We start from the raw sequence: 27,966 nt of genomic DNA, 5'->3' as shown, positions 1-27,966 counted from the left end.
GAGCTTAAGGACTTGGCCAAGGCCACACAGACTGTAAATGGCAGGCAGGGGGCTTGAGACCTGGTCTTCTAACCTCTAAGGACAGTGCTGTTCTCAGAATACCACACCTGCCTCAAGAACAGCAGTGATAACAGTGAACTCAAAGCAAGGAAACAATCGGCAGCTACCCACAAGGAGAATTTAAATCCTGCGGGTGGAAGCGTACGTCCCTAGGGCGAGCATGGGCTCCTCTCTGTCCGTGTGCTTGGGACTTGGTGGGGGTCAAGGAAGTGAGGGGACTGGGATCCAGGCACCTGGGCTCACCTCTCCTCCCCCTCCACAGATGGTGAAGGCAATCCAGGTCCTGAGAATCCACCTGCTGGAGCTGGAGAAAGTCAATGAACTCTGCAAGGACTTTTGTAACCGTTACATCACCTGCCTCAAAACCAAGATGCACAGTGATAACCTGCTCAGGAATGACCTCGGGGGGCCCTACTCCCCCAACCAGCCCTCCATAAACCTTCACTCACAGGTAACACACAGGGCTGGGTCCTGTCTCCTAGCCAGGCTCCTAAGCGAGGTGTCAGAACGTCTGAAGGTCCCATGGAGACCTAGGAAAATGGTTTAGACTCACTGTATCCTTTCACCATGAGGTGAAAGGATCCTCTGATCCACTCCTCCTGCTCTTTTCAGGCAGCTCAGTCCCTTTTTCACCCAGAGCTCAGCATGCCAGGGCATCAGTATTCCCTAGAAGATGACCAGATCTGAGAGGGACAATGTCCAAAGTGATTCCTGGCTTCCTGGTCCAAGATATCCCAAAAAAATGAGCACGAGAGTTAAGGAGATGGAGAGCTTTGCAGGAGGATGAGGCGGGGATGGAGCTGGGAGTGGACCCAGACATCCCAGCCTCACAGGCTTCTCAAGGGGGCTGGGGCTTGATGAGCTCTCTGTGTTTTGGGAAGCAGAGTGTGGGGAAAGTGGGCCTTCCCTGAATCCTGCCCACCTAATAGGAGACAACAGCTTCTCACGGGACAGCTTTCCCCCGATCATTCTCTAGTTGCTCACCCCTGCCCTGGCACGTCTGTCTCACCGTGGTCCAGGGCCACTGTGTAAGTCACCTAAAGTCACCCATCACAAGATTCACCTGCCACCTTCATCCTGGGAACTGGGAACTGTGGAAATGGCAGAGAATGGGCTCTCTCTCCAGGAAAGAATATTTTCCCAAAACCTATATACTAAGAAAGCTTCCTGGTGATACCTTCCCAACTCACTGGTGTCTATGTAAGCCCTAGACTCACCACTTTCTTCTTCTCCCACTGAGCTCTTGAGTCCAGGACAGACACATGGAGGGTCCCCCAGGAGGTTTGCACTAGCCTCTGCCCACGAGACAATCAGGCTTGGGGATACTGGTAAACTTTCTAAGAATGCTTGGTGAGAGGTGCTGGAAAGAACGCCAGAGAAAAGTGGTGCCATTTTTATCCTTAAGTTTTAAGGATCGATACGTATAATCTGTCTCTATAGGTTGGTGGAGGCAGGGGAAAGGACATGGTGACCCCTAGAAGGCCAGCCATGCCTTGTACATTTTGATAGCAGGAATCACATCTCACATCGAACCCACCCCAGTGGGGTCTCTGTGGGACTCGGTAGTGAGTACTGTATGGGACGCGAGGCCGGAAGTTTACTTCCTCTTCCCATTGCTTGAAATCACCAAATCACTTTATTACAGATCCAAACTCAGCCGCCCAGGCTTCTGCTTGCTAATATTCTCTTGAAATAGACTCATTCCTTCAGAGTCTTATTGTACTTTCCCTTATGATCAAAATTAGCAAAAAACTTGCATAAAAGAGGACAGTAATTGCTCAACGAGCATCTCGTTTGTAATTTATTAGTTTCTATTATTGTGGGTTACCATGGCGATGCTGCGCAGCCCCGGTGATGGGAGAGATGCAAGATAGGAGCCAAGGAGGCTGTGGGGCCTCACCAAATGGAGATGCACATTTTTATCAGTAATTTTCATGAAAATAATAAGTGAGGAGTTAATGAGATGGAAAGCCATCCTGTGGCTATTGTGAATTTGTTTTAAGTGTTGATCTAATTAGAATGCATCGGTCAGGAAAAGTAATGAGGATTTAGTGCCTCACAGAGATGTGAGGATCATATCAGAAAATTAGCACAAGTCTTTGGAAATAATCAGGTCCTTGGAGAGGCACTGGGTTTCCCCTCCTGGGCCCTCCAACCCCAGCTCGAGCTCTGGCATCGGGGGTGTACCAGGGCAGTGGGAGAAGAAAGGAGGGCCCGAGGGCTTTGCAGCCACAGTGGCCCCCTCAGGCTTGGGGTCCCCGGGCCGACACCTTCGTGTGCAGAAAGCAGGGTCACTGGAGACGCGGGTTAGCGGAGAAGGATAGCGTGGGCTCTGGGTGAGCCAGGCCTCGGAGATGCTATCTGCAAAACTCAGTCCTCCTGGGGAATCCCTGCATTCAGTGCCTCTGAGCTTAGAGGAAAGAGGAAGGAACTTTGATTCCTATCACTGTAAGCATCGCATCTGTGCCTGACAGTGAAGCTGGCCCTGGGGTGACCACTGCAGAAAGGCCTCTGATCCGCTTAGAAAGAGGAACTCAGACAATCAGACAAAAACAAAGACACCAAGAAAGAGAGGAGAAGACACTTAGCGAGGTGGTCCCATTTGCTGCTTCTCAGATTTGTCTCTTCATTTCCTCTCGCCCCACCTACTTGTTCAGGCTTCAGTGGGCAAATAAGGTAATTACACACGAGCTGCTGTCATAGCTTCCTAACCTGCTCTTCTGTTTCCTCTGGCTACCTCGAAGCCCCCCGTGCCCCCCCCACAAATTCACATATGCACACCTCTTAGCCTTCTGCTGCTAGCTTTATCTTCTAAAGCTCCATTCAAGCCATTCTCCTGCTTGAAAACCCCAATTGCCCCCCAGAGTTTTCACATCCTTTCACTTGACATTTGATGCCCTCGTAGGTCACTATTCTTCCACGCCTGTATGTTTGGGTGAGGACTGCACACCTCTGCAGGACCAAACCCAGCCTCTTCCCCAACGGCAATAATAACGCTGCTCTCTCCATGGAGGCCTCCCTGACACCCCACCCCAAAGCATGGACTTTTCTTTCTCTCAACTAACTCCTGGGCACAGTGGGCCATTTATATGGTAAATATCCCATGTGACTTTACGTTTTCCTCTCCTGGTGAATGCTAGGCAGCCAGTAAATATCTGTTGAAAGAAGTCATATGATGAGAAAGATAGAGAGAAATCAAGGGAAGCAAGAGGAAGGCAAAGGAGGAAAGGGGAAGTAGGGAGAAAGACAAAGGGAAAGAAAGACAAATATCAGTGGTCACGTTTGAGAGGGAGGTACGGAGAGGCTGAAGAACTAGAGGAAAAGAACAACAGAGACAAAGAGACACAGACCGAGGAAGCGGAGAGTGAGGCTGGAGACAGGCAGAGGCAGAAAGGAGTTGGAAAGAGAGATGGCGGCCGTCATGGGGGGAGGGGGAAGGGTGGGGTCAGTGCAGCGTCCCAGGTGTGTGTCCGTGAGAAGGTGAGCAGGATGTGCCCTGCGCTGCCCCGTCCACATCCCCAGGTCAGGCTCCCATCTGTGCCTCGCCAAGGTGGGCGCGGGCTGGCCTGGGCCTTCCCAGGAAGGAGAGACCCTCGGGGCCAAGAGACTCAGTGCAGGAGGCAGGCCTGCCTGGGGTCCGGGCGTGGGAGCCAGCTCGGCAGAGGAGAGAGGAGGAGCGTGTGTGTGTGCGTGTGCGTGTGTGTCTGTGCACACATTCGTCATGGTTCGACCTTAATCCCCCCAGCCTGAAATAGCCGCGCCAAGCGCCAGCCTGGCCTGGGGAGGGGTGTCTCCCCTCTGGAACAGGATCCTCAGGATCAACATTCCAGCCGCCTGCCAGCTTTGTTGCAAACTGCTGGCTCATGGTTTTGCCTGTGTGCTAATCATTCAGCCTTGTGTTGCAGAGTGGGAGATGTTTTTTTATTCAAATGGGTCCCCTTCTCTCAGATGCCATACTGTGTCCCCATCCAGCTCTGTGAGGTCCGGGCATACCCTCCGCTTGGCCTCCCGTTTCTGTGTGTGAGCTTTCTGCTAGCGGGTGGAAGGGGGTTCGGAGCGGGGGAGACTGCTTTCAGCAAGCAGGAAAGCTAAACCGGGGTTTCCAAGGACTTGGGCCACAGCCTGTCCTTTCCCCTCGGGAGGAGGCCACCCTGCCCTGCCTGCACCTAATGACACCCAGGATTCTTACTCGGCAGAAGCCAGGCTTCCTGTGGGGGCAGATCCTCAGTGAAGAAGCCCTTCCTTGATGGCACCAAATAAACCATTCCACTGGAGAGACCCTCATGCCCGCCCCCCTCAAGCATTAGTTTGACCTGAAATCCATCCCTCTTTCCCCGTGGAGATTAAACCTCAGCTCTGTTCCAGTGCAAATCAGGCGGAGCCACAGTTCTCATTCATTTGCCCGGAGCCACAGTTCTCATTCATTTGCCGAGCATTTAGGGGAAGCTTACTGTATGCACCCTGCTAGATCCTGGGAGAACACAGGGAATTGTCCATGATGACTGCCCAATCTCAGTGGGAGGGAGCTTGAGTCACACCCAAGGATCTAGATAAATTATGTGAGCACAGAGTGCTCAGGGACATGGGGGCCCTGAGGAAGGGCAGGAAGGCAGCCGCCGGAAGGGGTCTGGATTGAGCAAAGCACGTGTATGGCCTGAGGTTGCCCAGTCACCACTCAGCATCCTTCTTCCTCCCAAGGGAAAGCCCAGGCCCCAGCCTGCACGCCCTCATGGCCAGGGTCTGTTCCTGCCCAGAGACAGGACGAGCAAACCTCTGTAAGGATCAGATAGGCCAGCAGGAGGACTTTCAAATCCTATTGTGATTGGAGAAGCTGTAGATTCATTGGCCTTGGGAGGACTTCCTAGAGGAGGGGGCATTTCAGGCAAGCTTGGGGGAGTGGAGGGTGGTTAGCAGACTACCTGGGAGCTCTCAGTGTGAATGTTCCCAGGGTAGAGAGAAATCTGGAGAAGGTAAGGAACAGAGAGAGCCTTTCACAGTCCCTGCAGAGAAGGGGCCGGGGTATGGGGGGAACATCACTCACTCATGCCATGTGCATCTGTTCAAGGACCTACTGAGCTTGCTGGGTTCCAAGGGCATGAAAACCACTGTGACCCAATCTCTAACTGCGAATGTAATGATGGAGTATCTTGCAGCCAAATTTGTGGGACGTTATGCTTTGAGTCTGATCACCACAGCCAATTGCCAAAGACTTTAAAGGCAGTGGAGAATGTAGGCGATGGGGTAAGGATTGGAGATGCGCTGGAGACAAATGAACCGACTGGCCACCTCTTGAGCTGCTCAAGGAAGAACTGGCAGAGAAAGGGGAGAACGTCCACGTTTATTGAGCTCCCTGGTCCCAAGCACTCTGTGTACCAGGAGCTTGACATAGATTATCTTGCTTATGCCTCACAACCAGCCTGCAAGGTGCACATTATTTTCTCCATTTTACACCCAAGGAAAGGGAAGCTCAGAGCAGTTAAGTCACTGGTACAAGGTCACACACCTAATAAGCAGCAGAGTCAGGGATGAGTCTATTTTCATTTACTAGATCCTTTTACTTTTTCTGTGACACGTAGGAAGGAGAACCAAGGGTCCTGGGCCCTGGGTGGGGAGGCATGACCCTACCTAGCTGTAGATCAGGGATTCAGAGACCAGCGAGTAAGAAACCAATTGCTGGAAAGCAAGAATTTGGATTTGCTAATAGATTGAAAGTAGGGAAAGGAGAGGCCACAGAGTAAGCCTGTGGTTCTGAGATTCCGGGCTCAGCCGACCAGATGTAACTCTGCAGCTGTGCTACTCTCCAGAAAAACAGGAAGGGCACTAATCAGTACATCCTCACCTGGGGAAGGGGAAACTTACCTATTGACCCACAGAGTTTGCATTTTCAACATTAGCCGGAGGCCAAGGGGGTGGGAAGCCAGCACCTCAGCCCAGCCCCTGGAAGTTCTGCCCCGTGGCCGAGCTGGGGGTGGTGACCCACCCTGCAAGGTCACTGCTGAGATGAAAAGGGGACACCCCCAGACCCAAGTGACAGGAAGCTGAGTTCCGGGAGTTCCACTGCCTTCCTCCTTTATGGGCGTTAAGGCTGTCCCTTCTGGGTTCCTAGCCCCCTGGCCTCCGTTCAGGGGCCAGGACCCCAAGGGGGCGGCCCTGCCAGGCTCAGAAACCTGAGCGGCTCCCTCTTTCTGAGGGAATGTCCCTTAAGAGCTGCAGCAGCTGCTGTTCCCTTGAGACGAAAGCTCCCAACTGCAGTGGAACAGGAACAGGATTAGGTGGCTTGTTTACATGTGCTTGGCTTCCCCGGGTTTGGGAAATCAGCTTTTCCCAGCCTGAGACAGCACGCTGGCTCTGCCAGAACTGGAGGGACGTGGCCAAGAACACGGTGTCTGGGGACAGCGGCAACGTCCCTGCCCCCCAAAGGAACACGCTCACCCCGTTCCAGGCTGAAGCCCACTCAGGCCACCCATCTACTGAGCGTCTATCCTGCACCCAACGCCGTGCCAGGCAGTTTGGGGGAATTCAAAGAAAGACCCCTCTTTCCCTCAAAAACCCTGCAACCAAGCAGGGGGAGGTGACACGCGCATGAGAGGGAACCCTTGTGCTGCCTGCCCAGCATATCAGGCTGTCAGGGAGCATTAAAGGAGTCAGGAGGATGGGCCGAGGGCTTGCCCGGGTGGGTCAAGACAAGCTCTCCAGCAGACCAGCTCCCCACCCCCAGTCTAGGCAAGTTAGCAACAAATCCGTCCTCCTGGGAGGCTTGGGAGGCTTTGGGGAGGATGGGCTGGGCTGGTGGATCAGCAGAGACCCCTAGTGGCCTGGCGGGGGATGGCAGACAGCCGGGGCGCCCACTCCCGCTGCCCCCCACTCCCTCCACCCACTCACAGTACATCCCAGGGAATGGCGTTGGTTTTTCTAAAATCCCCAACTGGAAGGGCCTTCGCAAGGTCATCCAGTTCACTCTCCTGTTTCACAGGCATCCTAGTACAATAAAAATTACAGCTCTTTCAAAATAACTTAAAGGAAAACTTTTCTAATCAGTCCTTTCCTTCACGCCTTCATTTCTTCTCACCACCGTGGTTTCTTCCAGGAGTTTCTTCCTTGAGTGGAAATTAAGTCTTCCCACGCAGCATAAGCCCTTTCGCTATTAACAGTGAAGAAAGATGGCTCGAGGGGCTGACACAGCTCCTCCTGGGCTGACATCAGACCATCGTGTCAGAGTCCACAGTCATTGCCAGTTCATTTGTTCCCTGCCGTCTCCACCCTCCGCTTCCAAAAGTAACTGCAGAGCCTTTCACTTTTTCTTAGTAAGGGCTTCCTTTTGAACAAGTCATCTTTTTTTTTTGTTCCAAAAATGAAATGTGGAGTAAAACTCACCCAGTGACCACTGTGGTTCAGAAAGAATGAGTGATGACCCCAGGACGCGAGGGCCTGGAAGCTGCCCACGGGTGGCGTCCAGGAGTGCAAGCTCTCAGCCATCCTAAAGCTGCTCCCCTGCCTCGCTGTGCCCCTCCCGAGAGGCTCTTGGCCTCTCTTTGTCTCTGGGGAACAGCACACAAGGAACAAGAGTGGGATGAGGTCTGTGGAGGCCAGCTCGTTGATTTCCATCTGACTTCTTGGTCACCTGGTCCATGCCCTAAAAGACGTCATTGCTGGGGAACTCTAAGTTTTCAGCTTTTTGGCCCATTTCCTACTGGAAAGTAAGAGACTGCATGCTCCCCAGCCCGATGGAACGGCTCCACCAGAAGAGCCAGGAAAGTGTCCATGATTCCCAGCCTTCTGGCAGTTTCCAGAGGCTTGCGGACACCACTCATAGCAAAGAATTCCTGGACTGGATAACCAGCTTTCAGCCCCTGGTTCCTGGACAACTCAAGCAGGGATGTGAGTCTCCGGATGTTGAAATGTCACTGAAACTACCAAATGTGCTTCTAGCCTCTTCATGAGGCCAAGGAGCCTGGCAGGAAACAGCTCTGTGTGAGTCTAGGCAGAGCACCATCTACCTGGTTTGGAGTCTGTTGAGACCCAGGAGGAAGCTGTAGAGAAGACAATAACACTGTGTGCTTAGCCAACATCTTCTCCCCAGGGGGCTCCCACTGCCGCTGTAGTAGATCCTTCCTCAGAAAAGACCGGTACACGGTCTCCAGAGACGCAGCCCCATTGTCTCCGCAGAGACATGGTTCTAGCAGGCTGGAAACTAAGGCGTGACCAGAAATAGTTGCAAAGTCAAGTCACGGAGCTCGTCTGGGACAGAGACCGCAGCTTCGACTTCTGGGGCTTGGCCTTGGCCCAGGAACACCGAAGGCAGGGAGGCAGGAACGAAGGGGCATGTGTCAAGGCGTGACCACCACTGCTAGGCGTGCAGCCTCGGATGAACCTCTGCTGTTGCTAAGTAAGGAACCCACGAGGCCCTACGTGTCTAGGACAGGCTTTAAACCCTGGTTGTGCCATTCCCTAGTGGCGTGACCTTAGCCAAAGGAAGTGGGAAATGATTTATTGGGTGCCTAAATGTGCCAGACACTGTGCTTACCTTGGAGCCTGGCTGTCTGACTCCAAAGCTCATCTCTCCATGGGAGCATCGGTGCTCCACTTGGAGCCAGAAGACCTGGGTTCGAGGCAGAGCTATGTGACTCAAGAAGGTCACTTCCATTCTCTGGACTTCAATTCCTCTTCAGGCAAATAGAATAATCTCTCCTCTGCTGACCCCATAGGTAGTGGTGAGATTAAAATGAAATAGCACAGTGAAAGAATGCTCTCTGATATTCAGTGTGTATGATAAATAGGTAGTTTTCAGACCCATCTGATCTTTGGGACCACGTGAGGGAGGTTTTTAAAAAACACAGATTGCTGATGGTCTAATTCAATGGTCCTAAGAATCTGTGTCTTAAAAAACACCCCAGTGGGGACTTCCCTGGTGGTCCAGTGGTAAAGAATCCGCTTTGCAATGCAGGGGACACGGGTTCGATCCCTGGGCAGGGAACTAAGATCCCACGTGCCTCGGGGCAACTAAGCCTGTACGCCGTAAGTATTGAGCTTGCGCGCCTCAACTAGAGAGCCCACGTGCCACAAACTACAGAGCCCACACGCCCTGGAGCCCGCACTCCACAACTAGAGAGAAGCCACCTCAGTGAAGAGCTCGCGCGCTGCAACGAAAGATCCCGCATGCATCAACTAAGACCCGATGTAGCCAATAAGAAATAAAAACAAAAGAACACAAAACAAAAAACCACCCCAGTTCTCAGGCAGATTTGTGAAACAGCTCATATTTACAAATGTAAGAGATGAATATCATTTCCCCTGACGTCAGGGATGCCAAGTTTTTGCTTCCTTTCTTTGTCCCAGCTAAGATGGGGCCAGCCCAGGCCCTGCCCACGGTCTCTACCCATGAAGTTCTCCGTCCCATTCCTTTACTAATGTAACTTTGCCTCTTAGCACCTCCCAGCAAAGACCCAGAGTAGGAGGAGAGGGTAGGAAAGAGAAGGGTCTGAGCCAATGTATAAATTGCCTTTAGTTACCCAAACTGGGGAAGCTGGCATGGAGGCTAGCCAAGCCACAAGTCTGAGAACCAGCCAGAGTTTGCATAAGCGGGTGAAGTATCCAGGTGATAGCTCACCCTTTTGCCACTGGCTAGGAAAAATATGTTGGTTGAATCCCAAGACATATATCTTATATTTATTTTACTGGCTTTGCTTGTGTTTTTCTAACCTTGCTGGATATTTTTTCTGAGGGGCAGGGGGTGGGGTTGGGGGAGAAAGTCTGGGACAACTTTTCACGTTTGAAATTTCCAAATATCCTTATTCAATGACAAGCACTGTGGCATGGGTGATTCCAAACCAGAGATTGTTGAAAAGTCACTGCCATTAGTTTTAGGGTGAGTGGCATGGAGTGGATCCCCCGCCCCCCATTAAATTTACCTTCCACGTTTGCCTCAGCCTCACGTCATCTCAGTATTGCTTTACACCCTGGGAGAATGGTTGGCTGGGAGTTTGGGACAAGGGGAGCTCAAGCTTGGAGCAGACTCACAGCTGAAGAGTCAGGCTTTGAGGATTCCCGGGTGTCAGCACCGAGCCAGACACATCTTATAAGTGAGGAGACTGAGGCATGAGGTGCTAATTCCCAATCCACCTTCATTCCTTGGGTGCCCACGCTGTCTCTGTACTTCCAGGTTTGGGCTGTTTTTATCTGCTCACTTGCCTTCAACAGCTATTGAACCCACAGGAGCACCTTGCAGCCCAGGTCTTGGCACAGGGTGTGGGTCCAGTGTTGGTGGAGAATGGAGGACTGTGTTCTAGCCCTGTTGCTGCTACCCAGCTGGGGGACCGTGGGCAAGTCGCTTGGATGTCTAAGCCTCAGTTCCTTATTTGTACCTCAGGGAGCTGAAATACTCAGATTGTAAGGGCCCTTCCAGTCTCTAGGCTCCTGCAGGTCAGACTCAGCGTTACCCCGGAGCTGTACAAATGAGAAGGCCAAGAGTTCTGCTCAAAGAATAAACCTCGCTGGTGGGGAGGCCCTCACCGATCCCAGAAAGGAAAAGTCGAGGCAGGAGCCGCTCCCTCCCTTCCCCAAGGTCACAGCTGCAGAGGTGAGCCGAGTATGGGCGCGAGGCCTCCTCCCAGGAGCCAGATGGGAGGCCCGGGCGTGGAGGAGGAGAAGCCAGACTCCCGCCCCGCTGCTGCATATTTATAGCCCTGAGCCGGACAGTACGGGAGGGTAGAAGAGGCAGCTCCGAGGAGATGCCAAGGGGGGTTAAGCAGCTGAATCGAATGAGATGAGACGCGTAAGTCAGTACCGACTGCCTCTTTCTGTGAGAGGCTTGGCCAGCTTCCCGGGTGCCAGGGTCTGGGAGGTGACGCGCCCTGGCTGTCCCCTGGCCTTTGATGCTTCTCCTTTGTCTGTCGCTCCCTGTGTGCCGTCACTGGCTCCGGGTTTCCTCCAAGTACACGTTTCTCCTCACTCCACACTCTAGACCTTCCTGCAGCCCGAAGGCCCAAGCTCCTCTGGTCCTAAAACGAAAGCTAGGAAGCCAGGGGCCTCCTTTTCCCCCTATTTGCTTGGCCGTTTTCCTGCCTAATTCCTTCCAGCTGGCCTTTTGGGCAGGTTACCTGGTTCAAGCCCTGTTTTTACATGTGGGCCTGTGGTCGGGGGCACCGGAGGCTGGGCGCTAAGCGACCCTGGTGGGTCTCCTCGGGCTCCGGGCACTACACCTCGTTCGCGCCTGCCTTGCTGTCTCCAGATGAAGCCTGGAGACCCCGACCTCTCATACCCAATTGCTTCCTCACAAACCCTCCCGAGCAGAGCGGAGCGCCCCGCCGCCAAGCAGGGAGGCCTTGCTGCCCTTGTTGGAGACCCACGGCCGAGCCTCCCTCCCGTCCCTCTACATCAAGTCTAAGCGGTCCTAGCCCAGCTCTTAGGTGGCAATGCTGAAGGTACCGGGGGGAAAATGGTTTTCTTAGCTGCTTTGGATTGTCTGGGGGAAACGGGCAGGCAGTGACAGTGTGGGGCGGAGGGGACCTCCGTGGTGGGCTCTGTGTTGGGGGCCAAGGGAGAGGAAGCAGCCGATGAAATGTGCCCGAGGCTGGCTGAGGGGAGGCTCATGTGAGATTCCTGGAAGACAGGTTATGAAGAGGCCAGGCGGCTATTTTTTATTATTATTTAGCAAATATTTTAGCAGCCGTGATGTGTCAGGCCCTAAACTACGTGCTAAGGATACAAAGAGAACATGTCGGAGGCCACTTTGTGTGGATCTTGGTGTAATAAGTGCTGCGATACAGGTACAGGGAAGCGAGGCCCTGGGGTGGGAGTGGGGCATCTGGAGACAACTGAGTGCGAAGGATGAGGAGGTTCCGAGCAGGTGAAGCCGTGGCCTCGGGTTGGAATCACCTGGGGAGCTTTCAACACCCGCCCACGGCCAAAAGCCCTGGCCACACCCCTGACCAATTAAATTAGAATCACCGGGGATGGAACCTAGCTACCGATACTGGAACTTGCAAAGTGAAGCCAAGGTGGGGACCACTGGTTTCTGGGATAATTTATGTCTCAGGTTTGCAGGGGAACGGAATGGCTAAATGCTTGACTATTGTTGGTTGGTTTTTTTTCAGACTGAGCCTTCTTCTTCACACTTTCTAGGGAGCATGAGAATTGCTTTCTGGATTTGGGTCTGGGAGGAGCAGGAAAAGGGAGGAGGGAAGGCAGGAAGGGGGAGGGGAGAGGAGAAATTTGGGGCTGTGGCACCTAAGCTCTTAGTGGCATTGTCACAAACCACGCCTCCCTTACTGCCAGGACCTCCTGCAGAATTCCCCCAGTTCCATGTCTGGAGTCTCCAATAATCCCCAGGGGATTGTGGTCCCAGCCTCAGCGCTCCAGCAGGGCAACATCGCCATGACAACTGTCAACTCACAAGTGGTGTCAGGTCTGTGCAGCGGATTGTGGGGAACACCCCTGGGAGGAGGCCGGGTGGCCCTGAGGGAATTCCAGGGTTGGGGGGCAGGGCCCTGAACAAAACGTCCTAGGAAATGGGAGAGGCGCCCCCTGCCGAGGGAGGGGCTTCCAGCTGCGTTTCTTCTTCTTCTTTTTTTTTTTTTGCGGTACGCGGGCCTCTCACTGCTGTGGCCTCTCCCGTTGCGGAGCACAGGCTCCGGACGCGCAGGCGCAGCGGCCATGGCTCACGGGCCCAGCCGCTCCGCGGCATGTGGGATCTTCCTGGACCGGGGCACGAACCCGTGTCCCCTTCATCGGCAGACGGACTCTCAACCATTGCGCCCAGGGAAGCCCCTAGCAGCTGCGTTTCTTGACTAAAGTGTTCTGTAAGCTTATAGATGGTTAGCAAGACCTGATGATGGTGGTTTGGAACAAATTTGGGTCAAAGTCTCATAAGCCCGTCAGAGACCCTTCCGCCAAACACACAGAGAGACTCTATTCTCTGGACCCCATCCCCATCCCACCCCTCCTCCACAGGGGCTGAATGCCTCCGGAGTAGAGGGTGTTTACACGTGAGTGCCAAGGGCATTGGGAACCCTGCTTGCCCTCACTCCTACCCACCCCTATGGCAGGGGATTCCAAAAGTGGTTGTCTCCTCAGGTGGAGCCTTATACCAGCCGGTTACCATGGTAACCTCCCAGGGTCAGGTGGTCACCCAAGCAATCCCCCAGGGAGCCATCCAGATCCAGAACACACAGGTGAGTGTGTGTGTACAGTGTAGGTGTGTGCATATGTGCATGGGTTTGGGGGAGGGCAACCGTAACGCCTTACTGCCTGCTCGGCACTTTACACCAGGATCTCCTTACATCCTCATTAGTCCTCTAAGGGGTATCATTACCCCCACTTGACAGAAAAGAAGGTGGGTGTTGGAAAGGTTTTATCAACTGGGATTTTGCTGCCTCTCGGGGTTACAGCGAGGGATCCTGCACTTCCTATTCCTGGTCTGCACTCGGAGCCACTCTGTAGCTCAGTGGGGTAGCGCATACACAAGGGGGCCAGGGTGGGAGTGAGAAGATCTGAAGTCAGAGGCCCGAGGTCTGACATTAACTCTGCCATCTCAGATAAGTCACCTAACTTCTCTGAGCCTCTGAGTTTTTATCCATAGACGAGGGATTAACACCAGCTGCACACTAGCCCCACCAGCCTACAGAGCTGATGTGAGGGCTGACCATGGTAATGGATAGGAAAGCGCTGTGCAGACTCTACTGTACCCCAGGAATGCTAATAACTGTGGGATGGTGTACGGCAAATCTCTCTCTCCTGTGCCCTTTGCATGACCCCGTTTCCTCTGTCTCCTCTCTCATCCCCTCTCCTCCCTCTTCACCGCCTTCCCTTTTCCCATCCTCTGAGAGGCTGGCGCTGGGTGACAGGAAAGGTAACCTCCCCCGGGCCCTCAGAATGAGTTGGGAAAGGGGATTGGCAGCGAGAGGCTGCCGTCTCTATGGCAACAGGTCCCTAGCCGCTGGCCCGCCAGGCTGCTGATGCTGATTTTTTCTCCACGTGCCCTGAAGGTTAACCTTGACCTCACCTCCCTCCTGGACAATGAGGATAAGAAGTCCAAGAACAAACGAGGAGTCTTGCCCAAGCATGCCACCAATATAATGCGTTCTTGGCTCTTCCAGCATCTCATGGTGAGTGAGTGTGTGTGTGTTGGGGTGTGGAGTTGCAGCGTGGGGTATGAAGAAGCCCTTGGGCACCAGACCATCATCCCTAGATCTGCAGAGGGTGTGGCCTCAAAGAGAGGCCCTCTGATAGGGATACCATCGTCCAGAGGCCACGGCAGAGGGAGGCTTAAATGGGACCTACAGCTGGGAGTTCCAGTGCTTGCGGCTGCCGCCTCAAAAAAGTGTGACATCGATGAGGGAATGGGGACAGACACATTCTGGAGAGAATGCAGTACTGGGCAAGTGGACAGGGTGGTTTCAGGGACAGGGTGAGATTCCGTGGGAGCCGGGGCTGTGCTTACTGGTTCAGAACCTCCTCCCGCGGTCAACCATGCTCACCCCTGCCCTCTCCCGTGGAAGAAAATGCTGATTCTCCATCAGGACTCTTCTGCTTCCCGAGTCCTCAGTGCGGGGAGAAGCAGAGGGTGTGCGTCCGTTTCCCTCTGATCAGGGCAGCCAGAGGAGGCACAGACTGGGGAGCCGTGGCTGAGCCCACCCCTGGGAGGAGCCGCCCAGGCAGAAATCCTGGCCTCACGTAACCAGCCGAGCTCAGAAAGGCAGAGCAGTTGCTTTCATGAGCCTCTTTCGTAAAATGATGGCTCAGCCTCAGATTTAAGTATAATGTTTATAAAGCACCTGCCCTGTGCACCTACCATGACGGTAGCTGTGTTTGTGTGCAGTGTAAGTTGCAGCAGACAGGCCTTGAATATCAGGAGTGACTTCAACACTGCAACCTCCTAGTATCATTCAAGGGCTGGAGCAATGAAGAAAGCCAGTGACTCTGTCTGGGCTGAGTGTGTGTGTGTGTGTCTGTGTCTGGGGTGGGGAGGTAGATTCTTTGAGCACAGGCGGGCTCCCAGTGGACTGCAAGCTCTTGGCCTGGCATGAGTAATAGACACACAGACAGAAGACAAATACCAAGCTTGGGGCTGTAGATATATTGGTGGGAAAAGTGTGGGGAAGAATCAGCAGTTAGGGGGACTCTTTCTTCAGAGACGAGGAGAGAAAGCCAGCGGATCGTGGGAACTAATTAATCAGTCAATCATCAGCCCTTTATTTGAAATGGAAGTGCCTCCAAGAGCCAGGGCGCCCAGGCCCAGGTGGTCCTAGGATCTGGGGATCTTAGGATCTCCTGCCCCCCGGCAGATGGCCAGAACTGCTCTGAGGTGCTGGATGTGGCCTGAGCTCTGCGCCCCCCACCGGTATGTACACCCTCCCCGCCAACTCTGGGGAATGAGGACTCGGGGCCGCCCCAGCGTTTGCTGAGGAAGCACATCTTGAAGGCACCACCTTGGGAGCAAACAATAACCAAATTTGGAGAGAAAGCGCTGGAAGGCTGAGGCTTAAAGCCAGGAGAGGAGGTTGGAGAGACTCCCGGAGCCTAGTGATGAAGCCAGGCCCAGCCTTGGCTTCTTGCTCTGACTCAGTATCTGGAGCTCGTGGTGGGGATGCCCAGGTCTCCTGCCTGTTCTCTCTTCCATGTTGTTAGAGAGCCAGAGGGCTCAGATGGACTTGGTGGCCCTGAGAGCCCAGTGTCTGTGCGAAGCTCCCAGCCCCAGCGCCGGGAAGAGGGCCTCTGTAGGGGAGGTTCTGTCTCTGTGCACTGAGCTGTAACACCCAAGTTGGGGGCACCCAGGCTACCTCCCCGGCCATGGACCTAGAGGAGGCCATGTGTTACATTGTGTTGCTGTGTAACTGTAGGGCTGTGGGTTTGGTGGAAAGCTCATGGGCTTTTGAGGCAACCAAACCCAGCTTCACATCTAGGCTTTCCCTCTTCTTCTGTGATCTGGCCACACTCACCGCTTGTGGCGATCATGACGGAGCAGTGAAATGAGTGCAAAGACCCTAGCACACTGGGTCTTATTAAATGTTCGTTCCCTCGCTTCTCTTCCTTTCCCTACCCCCATCCTGTGCATGTTTGAAGACTGATGTGAACACACCTACAGCCTTACTTCTGAGGGGAGAAAAGGCAAGTATAGGAGGGAGAGGAGCCTGATGTCCAGGCCAGTGCCCCTCGCCTGACTCCTGTCACTTCCGGTGCCTCCCGAACCCGATGGCAACTCACCCCTGAGTTAAGTCTTCAGCCTGAGACGGAGGGTCACACTCTCCATCCCTCCTCTGACCTTGGACTCAGTTCATGTCCTGCCTCTCGCCCTGCCCTTTGCCTCCCTCCTGCTGAGCCCCCTCAAAGGCTCAGGGTCTTTCCCTTCCACTCCATGGCCACCTCCAGCCGGACGTGGGAAGGCAGAGGAAAGTAGAGGCAGGGAAGAGAGGGTGTAGCGGCTGAGCACAAAGCAGAGGGGAAAGAAGGAGCCAGGTCAGAGCTGCAGAAGGGACCCGGAACGATGGCGGGGACTTGCTGAACTGTCTGAGTGAGGCTGTAGCCCGCCCCCGGCCCGCTGCAGCTTAGAGTGCACGCAGTGTGGATACTGTTGATAAAGCACTTGACATTGGCTAGTCCTCCCCCACTTAATGCCTTCCCCACAGAGGCCATGGAGAGAGGACAAGAGAGTGACCCGTGGGCCTTTAAAGTCTGAACTCAGAACTTCTGGAAGAGGGGGAGGAAGAAGATGGGGAGAAGTCCAGGCTCTAGGGACTTAGCATGACTCAGTTGTCCCCTGCAGGCCAAGGCTGGCTCCCCAGATACAGATGGGCACACAATTCCCCTAAACCCCAGCTCAGGAAAAAGCCTGTGAAGGCTCTTGGTAACAGGGCACAGTGGAAAGAAGACAGGCTTTCAAGCCAGACAGACAGGAATATGAATTGAGGCCCTTCTACTAGCTGGGCAATCACTTTATTTCTTTGAAAAAGGAGATAATACCCATTTTCCATGGTTGAGAAAACTAAATGAGATAACTTATGTAAAGAGCCATGCCTGATACACAATCACACTCAAGAAATGTGAACTTTCTAGAACAGCAGACCAAGAGCAAGTTTTTGAGGCCAAGGCCCAACATCTGTGAAAGTTATTTAGAGGTGGATGGCTGATCTGTTGTTCTGATCTGTAATACCTCCTGATTCTCCCATCATCTGACCCTAAGAATACATTGACTAATACTGTTACTTACCTGTTCTGTGTGTATATGTGTGTGTGTCGAATCTACATGTTGTATATCTCTGACTCAGCTGTATATTGTTTAAGAATAGAGATCATACATGATACCTCTTCTCTGGGCCCCAAAGCATTGTTTCCCAAAGTGGGTACCTTTACAGGATGTTATAGGTGTTGCTCCCAAGAAAGGGTACCCTGATGAAACAGATTTGAGAAAATCTGGTTATATGAAGTTTAGCTTATTTCTTTACCCTTAGTATACTAGAGGGGCATCGTCAATTTGCAAGAGGGGGCATGGCTTGAAGCTTTTCCCCAATATTTGATCACTCTGAGTCACTCTTGTTTTCATTGTTGCTCTGAGGAACAAGTCTGAGACTGTAGTTCTTGGAGAACCCCACTCTGTGGCAACGTTGTATTAGGCATATAGTAGCTGTTCAGTCTTAGAAAAGGTATGAAAAAGGGCAGATCTCAATATCAGTGATGTTCTCATATCCAGTGCAGGGGAGACAACTAATTTGTTGATTGTTTAATTGGAAAAGTTGATTGAAGGAAGAAACAACCATTAAAAAGATACATTTTATTTTTTTAATTTATTTTATTGAAGTAGAGTTGATTTACAATGTTGTGTTAATTTCTGCTGTACAGCAAAGTGACTCAGTTATACATATATATGTTTACATTCTTTTTCATATTCTTTTCCATTATGGTTTATCACAGGATATTGAATATAGTTCCCTGTGCTGTACAGTATGACCTTGTTGTTTATCCATCCTATATATACTAGTTTACATCTGCTAACCCCAAACTCCCAATCCTTCCCTCCCCCACTCCCATCCCCCTTGGCAACCACAAGTCTGTTCTCTGCATCTGTGAGTCTGTTTCTGTTTCACAGATATATACATTTGCGTCATATTTTAGATTCCACATACAAGTGATATCATATGGTATTTGTCTTTCTCTTTCTGACTTACTTCACTTAGTATGATAATTTCTAGGTCCGTCCATGTTGCTGCAAATGGCATTATTTCAGCCTTTTTTATGGCTGAGTAGTATTCCATTTTGTGTGTGTGTGTGTGTGTGTGTGTGTGTGTGTGTGTATACCACATCTTCTTTATCCATTTATCTGCCGATGGACATTTAGATTGTGTCCGTGTCTTGGCTATTGTGAATAGTGCTGCTATGAACATAGGGGTACATGTAAGATACATTTTATTTTGATTTAAAAGACATACATAATATATTTGTTTGCTAATGTTTTGATATAAGGACAAGGTCATTTTCTGATTAAAGTTTGTCATTTTACTTGCACAAACTTCTCCTATAAGATCTATAAATTTCATCTTTATTTAAAATGGAATAAGAACTTTGGCTTTTGGGAAGTAATCTGTCTGCAGGATATTTCTAGATTTTTATTGTGTATCCCAGTCTCTTATACTTGTCCTTGTCTCACCTGATCTCACTTTTAAGCAAATTTGAGTCTGGAGTCTTTCCAAAGCACTCCACTTAGTTTTCTTAGCAACAACTCTTGCTTTTTGCACTCGTATTTTATTGGTTTACAGAATAAAGTTACATAATTACAGTAACACGCATAACTGGCATAAACTAGTCAACACAAACACTGCTGACTTTCTGACAAGCACATAAATTGGCTAATGAACATTCTACAAAGTAATCTATTCATCTCAAGCCTTCAGGATACTGTAGACAGCAGTTCTAATGGTTGATAGCAGAAAGGCAGAGCGTGGTATAATCTGCAGACTTGTTTAATAGAGATCGGTTATTAGAACTTCTATTGTAGATGCTGGTTTTCCTGTTTTCTTCTTTCCCTCGGGCAGAAGTTAGTATTCTTTGATTCCTTTTGCCCTGTGTCCGAGGCTTCTTGTCATTTCCACTGTTCTGGGGCACTGGCAGCTATAGAAATGTATTCAGATGACAGTGTGCTCCTGAAATGGAGGCTAAACCCCGGAGCCTTTTTGCTGTTAGGCTGAAGTGAGACTGGGATGGTTTCATCCATCAGTTCCTTGCTTCTGGGTCCCTGAAGAATCCAGTGAGCTTTTCTTGCTACTGCATTTTGGCTGAAAGCAGCTAAACTCCTGCTGGAAGCAATCATTCCATTACAAATCCATGGAGGAGAGAGGGAGGGGCGCAGCCCAACCCCCGCTTCTGCCCTCATCCCCTCTTGTCCAGATCCCAGCCTCCCCCTGTCCTGCCTGGGTGATTCTGCTTATTTCCGTCAAAAATGTGACTGTTCTCTGTGCTGCTGTTACCCAAGCACAGGAGCAAGTTTACAGAGTACTTTCTGAGGGTGGGGGGAGCCTAGAGAAGAAACCAAGCCCCAGCGGTCCTGCCACCATCAAAGGAGCCCCTCCTCCCTTAGCTACTTCCGTGCGTCGGGTGCGGGCCAAGCATCTTCCTGCATCATCTCATTTCACCCGCCCAGCCAGCGGGTGAAATGATCCTCATTTTACCAATAACAAAACTAGGCTCCATGAAGGTAACGCATTCCCCAAGGTCCCGCAGGATTTGAACCCAGGTCTGTGTGGCTTGAGCCTCTAATGTCTCACCCACTAGGCTGTTACTGCCTCTGCACTGACGCAAGAAACCACAGCATCTCTCGGTTCCCATGCAAAGTCTAGGTAAAGCAAAGGGGGGACCCCGACCCTCAGCTGAGGCCCAGAGCCCCGTCCTGGGACAGCTGCAGGATTTTCATAGCCTGGCCCTAGTTTTAGATACAGTGAGGCTGTCTTACTATCTCATCCCTCCTCTTCCTTCCATATCCATCACATCCACAAGCCTGGCACACATCCAGCCAGGGTCACAGTTACACTTTGCTTGCAGCCATCTCACCCCTGCCCCACAGAGCTGAGGACCTTGCTCCAGGGCCCTCGTATAAACTTGGCTATAGTCACAAAAGCTGAGTGCACAAAAACACCAGGGGCCTTCTCTGTTTGATTCTTTTGGTATTGAAATATAACTCACATGCCATAACATTCACTCTTTTTAACTGTACAATTCAGAGGTTTCAAGTATATTTACAAAGCTCTGCAATCATCACCACTATCTCATTCCAGAATATTTCATCACCCTGGAAAGAAACCCTGTACCCATTAGCTGTCACTCCCCTGCCTCTAGAAGCCAGTGATCTACTTTCTGTCTCGATGGGTTTGCTTCTTTTGGATAATTCACATGAGTGAAATTGTATGATGTGGAGTCTTTTGTGACTGACTTCTTTCATCTAGCATGATGTGTTCAGGGTTCATCCATATCGTACCATATAGCAGTGCTTCATTCCTGTGTATGACGGAACAGTATCCCATTGTGTAGATAGACCACATTTTGTTTATCCGTTCATCAGTTTATGGACATGTGGGTTGTTTCAACTTTTGGGTCTTGAGTGATGCTGCTACACATATTCGTGTACACCCCACGATTCTGAGCCCGTCCTTATCTTTGAGATTCCTTGTCAGATTGCCAGCTCTCCTCACCCACAGGGCTAGAGCCTCACATGCTGGGCTCATCCCTGCTGGAAGAAACAGGGTTGCTGCACACCCAGGTACAGTGTGTGCCCTGCACACAGGCTCCCAGCCAAGGAAGGCTTGTGGAGGTGGGATCCAGTTGGTTGCCTCTGCGCCTTGGTGTTGCCCTCAGTCACTCAGCAAACATTCTTGCCCCCTTCCCCGTGCCTAGCATTGTGTTAAGCTCTGAAGGAAGCATGCATCTATCCCTGTCGGAGACCCATGTACAGGCTTCATCGACTGCTGACTTAGAACAGTGGTGGCTCTTACAACAGAGAGAGACAGTCTATGGAAAGGGCATGGAACTCGGAGGCAGGATCTAGATTTGAGTCTCACTGACCCCTCTACGTAGCCAGCAGACCTGCGGTGAATTGTTTAACCTCATTAAGCCTCAGTTTCCTCTGCTGTAAAATGGGAATCATGATACCCAGCTAGAATAAGATGATGGATGTGAAGGTACTTTGTCCTGATACAGACACAGCTGCTGCTACAAATACCCCCAGTCTCCCTCCAGGAATCCCCACAATCTGCCCTGCCTTGGAAAACGCTGAGAGAAACCTTGACACTTCTAGGGAATCTGTGGAGGAAAGTAAGAAATCTTGAAAAGCAGAAAATGGCCTAGGGAGACTGAACCATTCTTGTTCCAGAATATCTTGTCTGCTACTTTTTCCTTTAACTTCATCACCTTATCTGAAATCTCACTCATCAGAGACCCACTTAAAATTATCCAATCCTTGTCAAAATACCTACAACGAGACCCTGAGGCATCACTCCTTCACAGCTTAGGTATGAATTAGTCCAAAAGCTTGGTTTTCTACACCCACTCAGCTAAGATCACTTTCATGGGAAGAGTGCCAGTGCTTATTATTGGTAGAAGATGAAGATTAGAACATTTTTAAACACAGCATTTTGAGGAGGTAAGCCAGACTGGGGTGCCAGAGGAAAGGTTCCTAGCAATTGTCTTCAACCTCTTCTAGGTCCTTGACCCTTTTGAGAATCTGATGAAAGCTGTATCTCCATCATCATGAACATAGTTGCAGGGGATTTGACTGTGAAGCCCTAGAGGCCAGAGGCCTCCAATTCAGGAAGCTGACTGTAGGATAACATGAAGACCCGGGGATTTGTGAGAGGGGTCCTGGGAAGAGTCAACAAGGCACCAAAAAGGGAGAAGCTGACAAAGTCTGTGCTCTCCCGTCTCAGCGTTTACCCAGGTTTATTTCTGTTCCCTGAAAGTAGAGGAAGATCTCTTGTTTGTTCTTCCTGAATCCCGGGGACTTCTCTCCACCAGAACACAGATCTTTAACTGTCCACTAGCACCTAAGCTTCAGGTAGGAGACATGATTTCGTCACTCAAAGGGCTGATAAATTAATCGGGAGAATAAATCATACACATACTACGAGCGGTCAATCCGTGATGTAATCAAGTGCTGTTACACAAACACACACGCAAGGGGTTGGGGAATAGACGACTCAATAGAGGTGAGGGGGCTTGCCCATCTTGCTGGTCAGACACGTCCAGCATAGTGTGTCCAGGACTGAGCATCAGATATCAAAAGGTCCTTCAACAAGTCGTGTCCAGAGAAGGGCAGCCAGGATGGGGAAATGTCTGTTCAAATGACTGCGACAGGAAACGTGTCACGTGATGAATGGTTAAAGGCTGGGGATGTTTGGTCTGTAGAAAAGATTAGTTCCTTTAGGGCAGCCTGGTACAGTAGAAGGAACAAGGCTTTGGAGGCAGACAGACCTGAGATTGAGCCGTGCTCCATTTTTTACCGACTATATGACCTAGAGCGGGTCAATTAACTTCGCTGATGTCAATTTCCTCTTCATAAAATGGAGATAATAATACCTACCTATGGTGAAGATCAACAATATGTTAAAAAGCACAGTAGCTGACAGAGGTGGAATGGATGTGGTTAAAGATACAGGGGGTGTGGGTCCCAGCTCTGCCAAGTACCCCCCATATAACCTGGGGCCAGTGTTTAATGCCTCTGGGCTCAGTTTTCTCATGTACCCCCTCCCCGTCCCCTTCCTCCACAAATATGCTTGAAACAATCAGTTGTGGGAATAGCACTGTTAAAACGCAGGCAGCCTGATACAAGCTGGAATTCCCCCACCCTCTCCTACCCACCTTCACACCCACAAACACACACAAAGGGAATGGTGACAAGTACCAGTTACCCTCTAGGGTCCTATGATCATTCAGCGAAGACATACTTAATGCTCGGCAGGGGCCAGGCATTTTCCTCGGCACCAATGAGGTGGGGATGAAAAGAGAGGTGTGGACCCTTTTCTCAAACATTGCAGCCTGTCTGGTTGGGGTAAAAAACAACAGATCATCCTTGTAGTGTGTGGAATCCTGGGTAGGGTGAGGGCTCAGAGCTCATGGCGGGGACCTAAGGGGTTGGGGGCAGGTTAAGAAGGACCAATCTTGCTGCCATGAGAAGGATGGATTGAAGAAGAAGCCAGAGGGAGGGAGAGTGGTTTTGTAATTGCAGGAGGGTGAAGAACTGGAAGGCAGTAGATTTTTACAATGAGACACTATACGGCAATGAACATGAATGTGATTGTTACATAGAACAGCCATAAGTGGATCTCACACCATGCTGTGGAGTGAAATACTACATGCTATATGATTCCATTTATATAGAGTCCAAAACCAGGCAAAACTAAGCCATAATGGTTAAGGATGTAACATAGATAGTAAAACTATAAGGAAAAGCAAAAAAAATAATTACCATAAACAGGTTACCTTTGGGGAGGATATCTTTGGAGGTAGGTGATTGGGAGGGGACAGAAAAGGGGCTGCCGTGGTGCTGGTAGAATTCTGTTTTTTGACCTGGCGTGTGGTCACGTGGGTGTTTGTGATACTATACCAAGCTATGCATTTCAGTTCTTTGTGCTTTTCTGTGTGTGCACAGTTATAAGTGGGGAGGGGAGTTGAAAAGAGAGAGAAATGGAAGAGTGGGACATATAAGCAAGGGCAGCTACAGCAGGGAGGGTCCTTGGGTGACTTGTGTGCCCCTCTCCATCCCAAACTGCTCTAGCATCTCTGAAGTCAGGGTGTGCCCTGCATCTTCGATGTGATGAAATGTGCTTGTTTCAGGGCCCCTCACCATCCTGGCTGCCTCCCTCCAGCTGGTCTATGGCCCTTCTAGAGCAGCGGCCACACTATCAAGCTGTGGCCGCGGCAGATCACGTGCCCACAGTTGCTCAGGAGTGAGAAGGGAAGGAGGGTGTGGTTGACCCCAGTGCAGGAAAGTGGGAAAGCCAGCTCCAGGGCCTGCTCCAGCGGCAGCTCCGACTCACACCTGCAGGCTGCTGCTTCCCATGTGCTGTGTCCCTCTGGGACGTGGCCAGCCTCCTGCGGGTCTTCCTGGCTAGGAGGTGGGTGCATCATCTTGGGTGGGCTTTGAGTGAAAGACGTGGCCAGGGGCCCATGGACCAGCCTGGCTGAGCTGCTTTCAGACCCAGGACCCTAGGGGGAAACCCATAGTTCAAACTGAGAGATGCCTTCAGCTTCAATTTAGCCCAGAAGAGACTTGAGTTACAGGGAAAAGGGAGGTGTCAGGGAAAGAGTTTGGTTAGACGTCAGAGGAGCTTCCCGATGCCAACTGTGGTGCTGTGAAACGCCTACTCAGTATAAATCCTGCAATTCCCTTCCCCAGAGACTAAATATTCAACGATACCGTGTCTGGGAGGCTTCACCATGTGGTGCAGAGTGAGTCAGTGCAGCACATGTGCTTTGCCTGCATCATTCATTCAATCATCCCCAAAGTCCAAGGAGTAGTCACGATCTTCTTATTTCTATTTTAAGCCCAGGAAACTGAGGATGGCATACATCAAACAATAAATTGCCAAGGTCACATGGCTGGTTAAGCGTTGGGTGCAGGACTTGACCTCTGCAAAGGCCGTGCTCTTAACTACCAGGCAGCACTGCCCAGCCACCTGAGGCTCCCTGCTGGCCCTGAAAAGGAGCTGTAATTTTCTGGTCCATTCTCCGTCTCTTCTAGAGGGCTGCTGTCTGTGCCCTTCCCTCCCAACTCCAGAGGAGTTTCTCCAAATTGCGATCAGAGAGCAGCTGCCACAGCCTGATGGCTCGCCACCATCTCGCTGGATTCCTCTTCCTGTCCCTGGCCTCGAGCCGTCCCGTTTGTGCTAAAAGTAGCGCTGACCAAATCGAGGGCTGTCCAGGGGCCAGGACTATTTTGACTCTGTCCTCAGAAATCATCTGGTGTGAGGCGTAGACAAGCTGGAGGCGTGGACAAGCTAGACTGCTCGCATGAGCACCCAGACATGGTGCCAGGAATGTTCTGGCGACACACCTGTCCCCAAGGCCGTGCCAGATGCTGCCACTCACCCCATGGCCTCCACCGCATGCCTCACGAGACACTGGTCCCAGGAGCGACGGGTGGTGGGACTTGCCCCCCAGGAGGTTAAGGGCTTTTTATCTCTACCATAAGAGAACAACCAGCCAGTTTCAGGGACCCTGCTTCTCCTCCCTCTCCATTAATTGGGAGCACATTAATCTGTGGATTGATGACATCCACTCAGAATGGCAGCCCGCACCAGAAGCCTCCTTAGAGACAGCAAACATTATCTGGGTGAGGCTGAAGCATTTCCTTCTCTGGAGGTTTTTAATGATGGACGAGATTTGCATCTGACTGACTGGACTATAAGTCCCAGTGCAAAGCCCCTGTCTGGAAGGCCCAGGTCCTCCTTTACTGGGATGGCTTGGCCATTCTTCAAAATCCAGTTGAAGTCCCTCCTCCCTAGGGAGGGCTCCCCTGACTTCTCTTACCACCCGATGGGTACTTACACACTACTTTTCTTTTTTTTTTCTCCAGAATCTGAGCTCTTTACTAAAACAGTTTACAGACTGCAGTGCTGAAGACACACTACTTTTTTTTTTTTTTTTAAAGATGCTGAGGGTAGGAGTTTATTAATTAATTTATTTATTTTTGCTGTGTTGGGTCTTCGTTTCTGTGCAAGGGCTTTCTCTAGTTGTGGCGAGCGGGGGCCACTCTTCATTGCGGTGCGCAGGCCTCTCACTATCGCGGCCTCTCGTTGTGGAGCACAGGCTCCAGATGCACAAGCTCAGTAGTTGTGGCTCACGGGCCTAGTTGCTCCGTGGCATGTGGGATCCTCCCAGACCAGGGCTTGAACCCATGTCCCCTGCATTAGCAGGCAGATTCTCAACCACTGCGCCACCAGGGAAGCCCCCACACTACTTTTTAATAGAGGCTTTTTCCTTTGCCTGTAGCCTTTCCCTCTAAGCTGTGAGCTCTATGGCCGGGTATCGTTCACTTGTGGGCACCTCCGAGGTAGCAGCTTCCCAGCATTTGTGGTTGATGAACCAGCACAGTTGGCAAGGCTCAGGGAACAAGTCAGCCATCTCCTTCTTGTGTTGGTTCACTCATCTGTTTCATACACGAACACTGAATATCCACTCTGCCTGTTACTGGTCTGGACACTGGAGATACAGTGTCTAATAAGACTGGGTCCCTGCCTGAGAGCAACTCCCAGGATAGGGGGAGATATCTATCACCATATAGTGGGCTAAAGGCAATTATTCAAGTGCAGCAGTGACTAACTTTGCCCCGGGGAGCTGGGGGGAAAGGCCTCTCAGGGGACTTGACCTGTGAAAGGTCTTTGCAGAAGCTCAGAAACGAACGCAGTGGAAAAGTGGGAGAAAGAGCATTCCAGCAGAGGGAACAGCATGTGCAAAGGCATGGAGGTATGAAGGGCCTAGTGGGGCCCGGGAAGCACAAAAGGTTACTATATTTTTGCTGTGTTCTCAGACCGGTTGCCACGGATGACAGGGAGGCTGCTCGGCTCCTTATCAGGGCCGCTGAGCTTGGAGCTCCACGGGGCAGGGGAGGAGGGCTCAGCCACCACCCCTCCCCAGAGGGTGTCAGATGCATGGAGCCCCTGGGAGGCTACAGTCTCCTCCCCACCTCCCTTAGCTCCTTCCCAGTTAGATGAAATTGGCTCCTGTGACACCGACGCGCTTTCCTTCTTGTTAGAATCTTAATATTATATGGATCACGAGTCCCGGCTGCCCTGGTGTTGTGGTCAGGGTCAGAGGTGTGAATTAAAACAACACATGACCCTGATTGCTTCAGTCAAGGGACACTGAGGACACCGAAGAGGTTCCTTTCCTTTGTCACTGATAATGAGAGTTCTGTGGAGGTTGTTGATCTCAAGCTCATCCCTTAGAGAGCTTTAAGCACCTTGCCAACATTGCCCAATAATAGTATGAAGAGCGATCTCTTATCGAGCACTTTAGAAGTGTAATTTCTTTTAATCATTAGATGACTTTATGATGTGGGGTTAAGTGATGTGCCTGCGATCTCACAGCTCTTCATGACAGAGCCAGAATCTGAGTCCCGGTCTTCAGGACTCTGGAAAGCCCAAGTACCACTATCTCATACCACCTCAATAAGGGGATGGTTCCGACCTGAGGACAGCTTGGCCCTCTACCGAGAGCTCCCGAACCTCCCTTAGCTGCCAGGGCAAGGCTCTGACCCCTTCAGACGCTCATCACACCTATATTGCAAGCCTGCTGGGTGCCAGGTGTTATGCAGAAGCCTGGGAAAGACACACAGACACATAGACCCAGACATCATGGGGCTCACCACCCAGCAGGATCCAGAAGGTCCCCTAACCCCCTGCCACCCCAAACTTTCCCAGTCTTTAATGTGACCTATTCCGCCTCCCTAGCGCTTTGGCCAACACCCACTTCTCCTAAGCTTCTTCGGTGCTTGTTACCCAAACCCCAGCACCTACCGCCTGGTTTCTGCTTTCGTTTGCTTGGCAGCCATTTGTACTTCAGGTGCATGTGGCGGGTGCTGGGGATACATGAATAAGAGCTGGTCTCTGCCCTCATGAAGCATGATCCGAGAGAGAGACAAACGTGTAATCAGTGCAGGACTGAAGGCCCTGCCCCACGTCCTCCCTCACCCCCACAAAGACGCTGACTCCGTCTCACAAAGTGGCAGCATGAAGTGATGGGGGGAGCCCGGACCAACGTCAGAACTGAGCTCTGAGCTGATGCCGCCATCTGGGGGACAGTGGAGATAGTCCTTCAGTTTCTTCACCTAACCTGCCTCTTACCAAGTGTTACCGATGTGCTTTATTAAGTGAAATTAAGTGCATGAAAGCATGTCATAGGCTACCAAGTATTCCACAAGTCGTAGTTATC

General features: G+C 51.4%; 1 protein-coding gene across 6 annotated transcripts in view; it reads left to right on the top strand.

Annotated features, from left to right (window-relative positions):
• PKNOX2 (PBX/knotted 1 homeobox 2) overlaps window positions 1–27,966 on the top strand; it is a gene marked incomplete at both ends in the record, with an annotated part of 74,496 nt that overhangs the window by 43,542 nt on the left and 2,988 nt on the right. For 2 of the 6 annotated variants that reach the window (XM_079708119.1, XM_079708121.1), the window contains 4 exons: window positions 323–511; window positions 12,334–12,463; window positions 13,132–13,229; window positions 14,043–14,162. The exons of 1 other annotated variant lie outside the window; for it this stretch is intronic. In XM_079708119.1, coding sequence (XP_079564245.1) covers window positions 323–511; window positions 12,334–12,463; window positions 13,132–13,229; window positions 14,043–14,162 — 537 coding nt within the window. The remainder of the gene's footprint in view (window positions 1–322; window positions 512–12,333; window positions 12,464–13,131; window positions 13,230–14,042; window positions 14,163–27,966) is intronic. 3 more of the 6 variants (XM_079708120.1, XM_079708122.1, XM_079708123.1) reach the window with 3 other exon arrangements.

Source organism: Hyperoodon ampullatus (genome assembly GCF_949752795.1).
Source record: "Hyperoodon ampullatus genome assembly, chromosome: 7".
NCBI classification, from domain to species: Eukaryota; Metazoa; Chordata; class Mammalia; order Artiodactyla; family Ziphiidae; genus Hyperoodon; species Hyperoodon ampullatus.
Note: the sequence above shows the minus strand (reverse complement) of the source record. Positions and strands in the feature narration are given on the sequence as shown.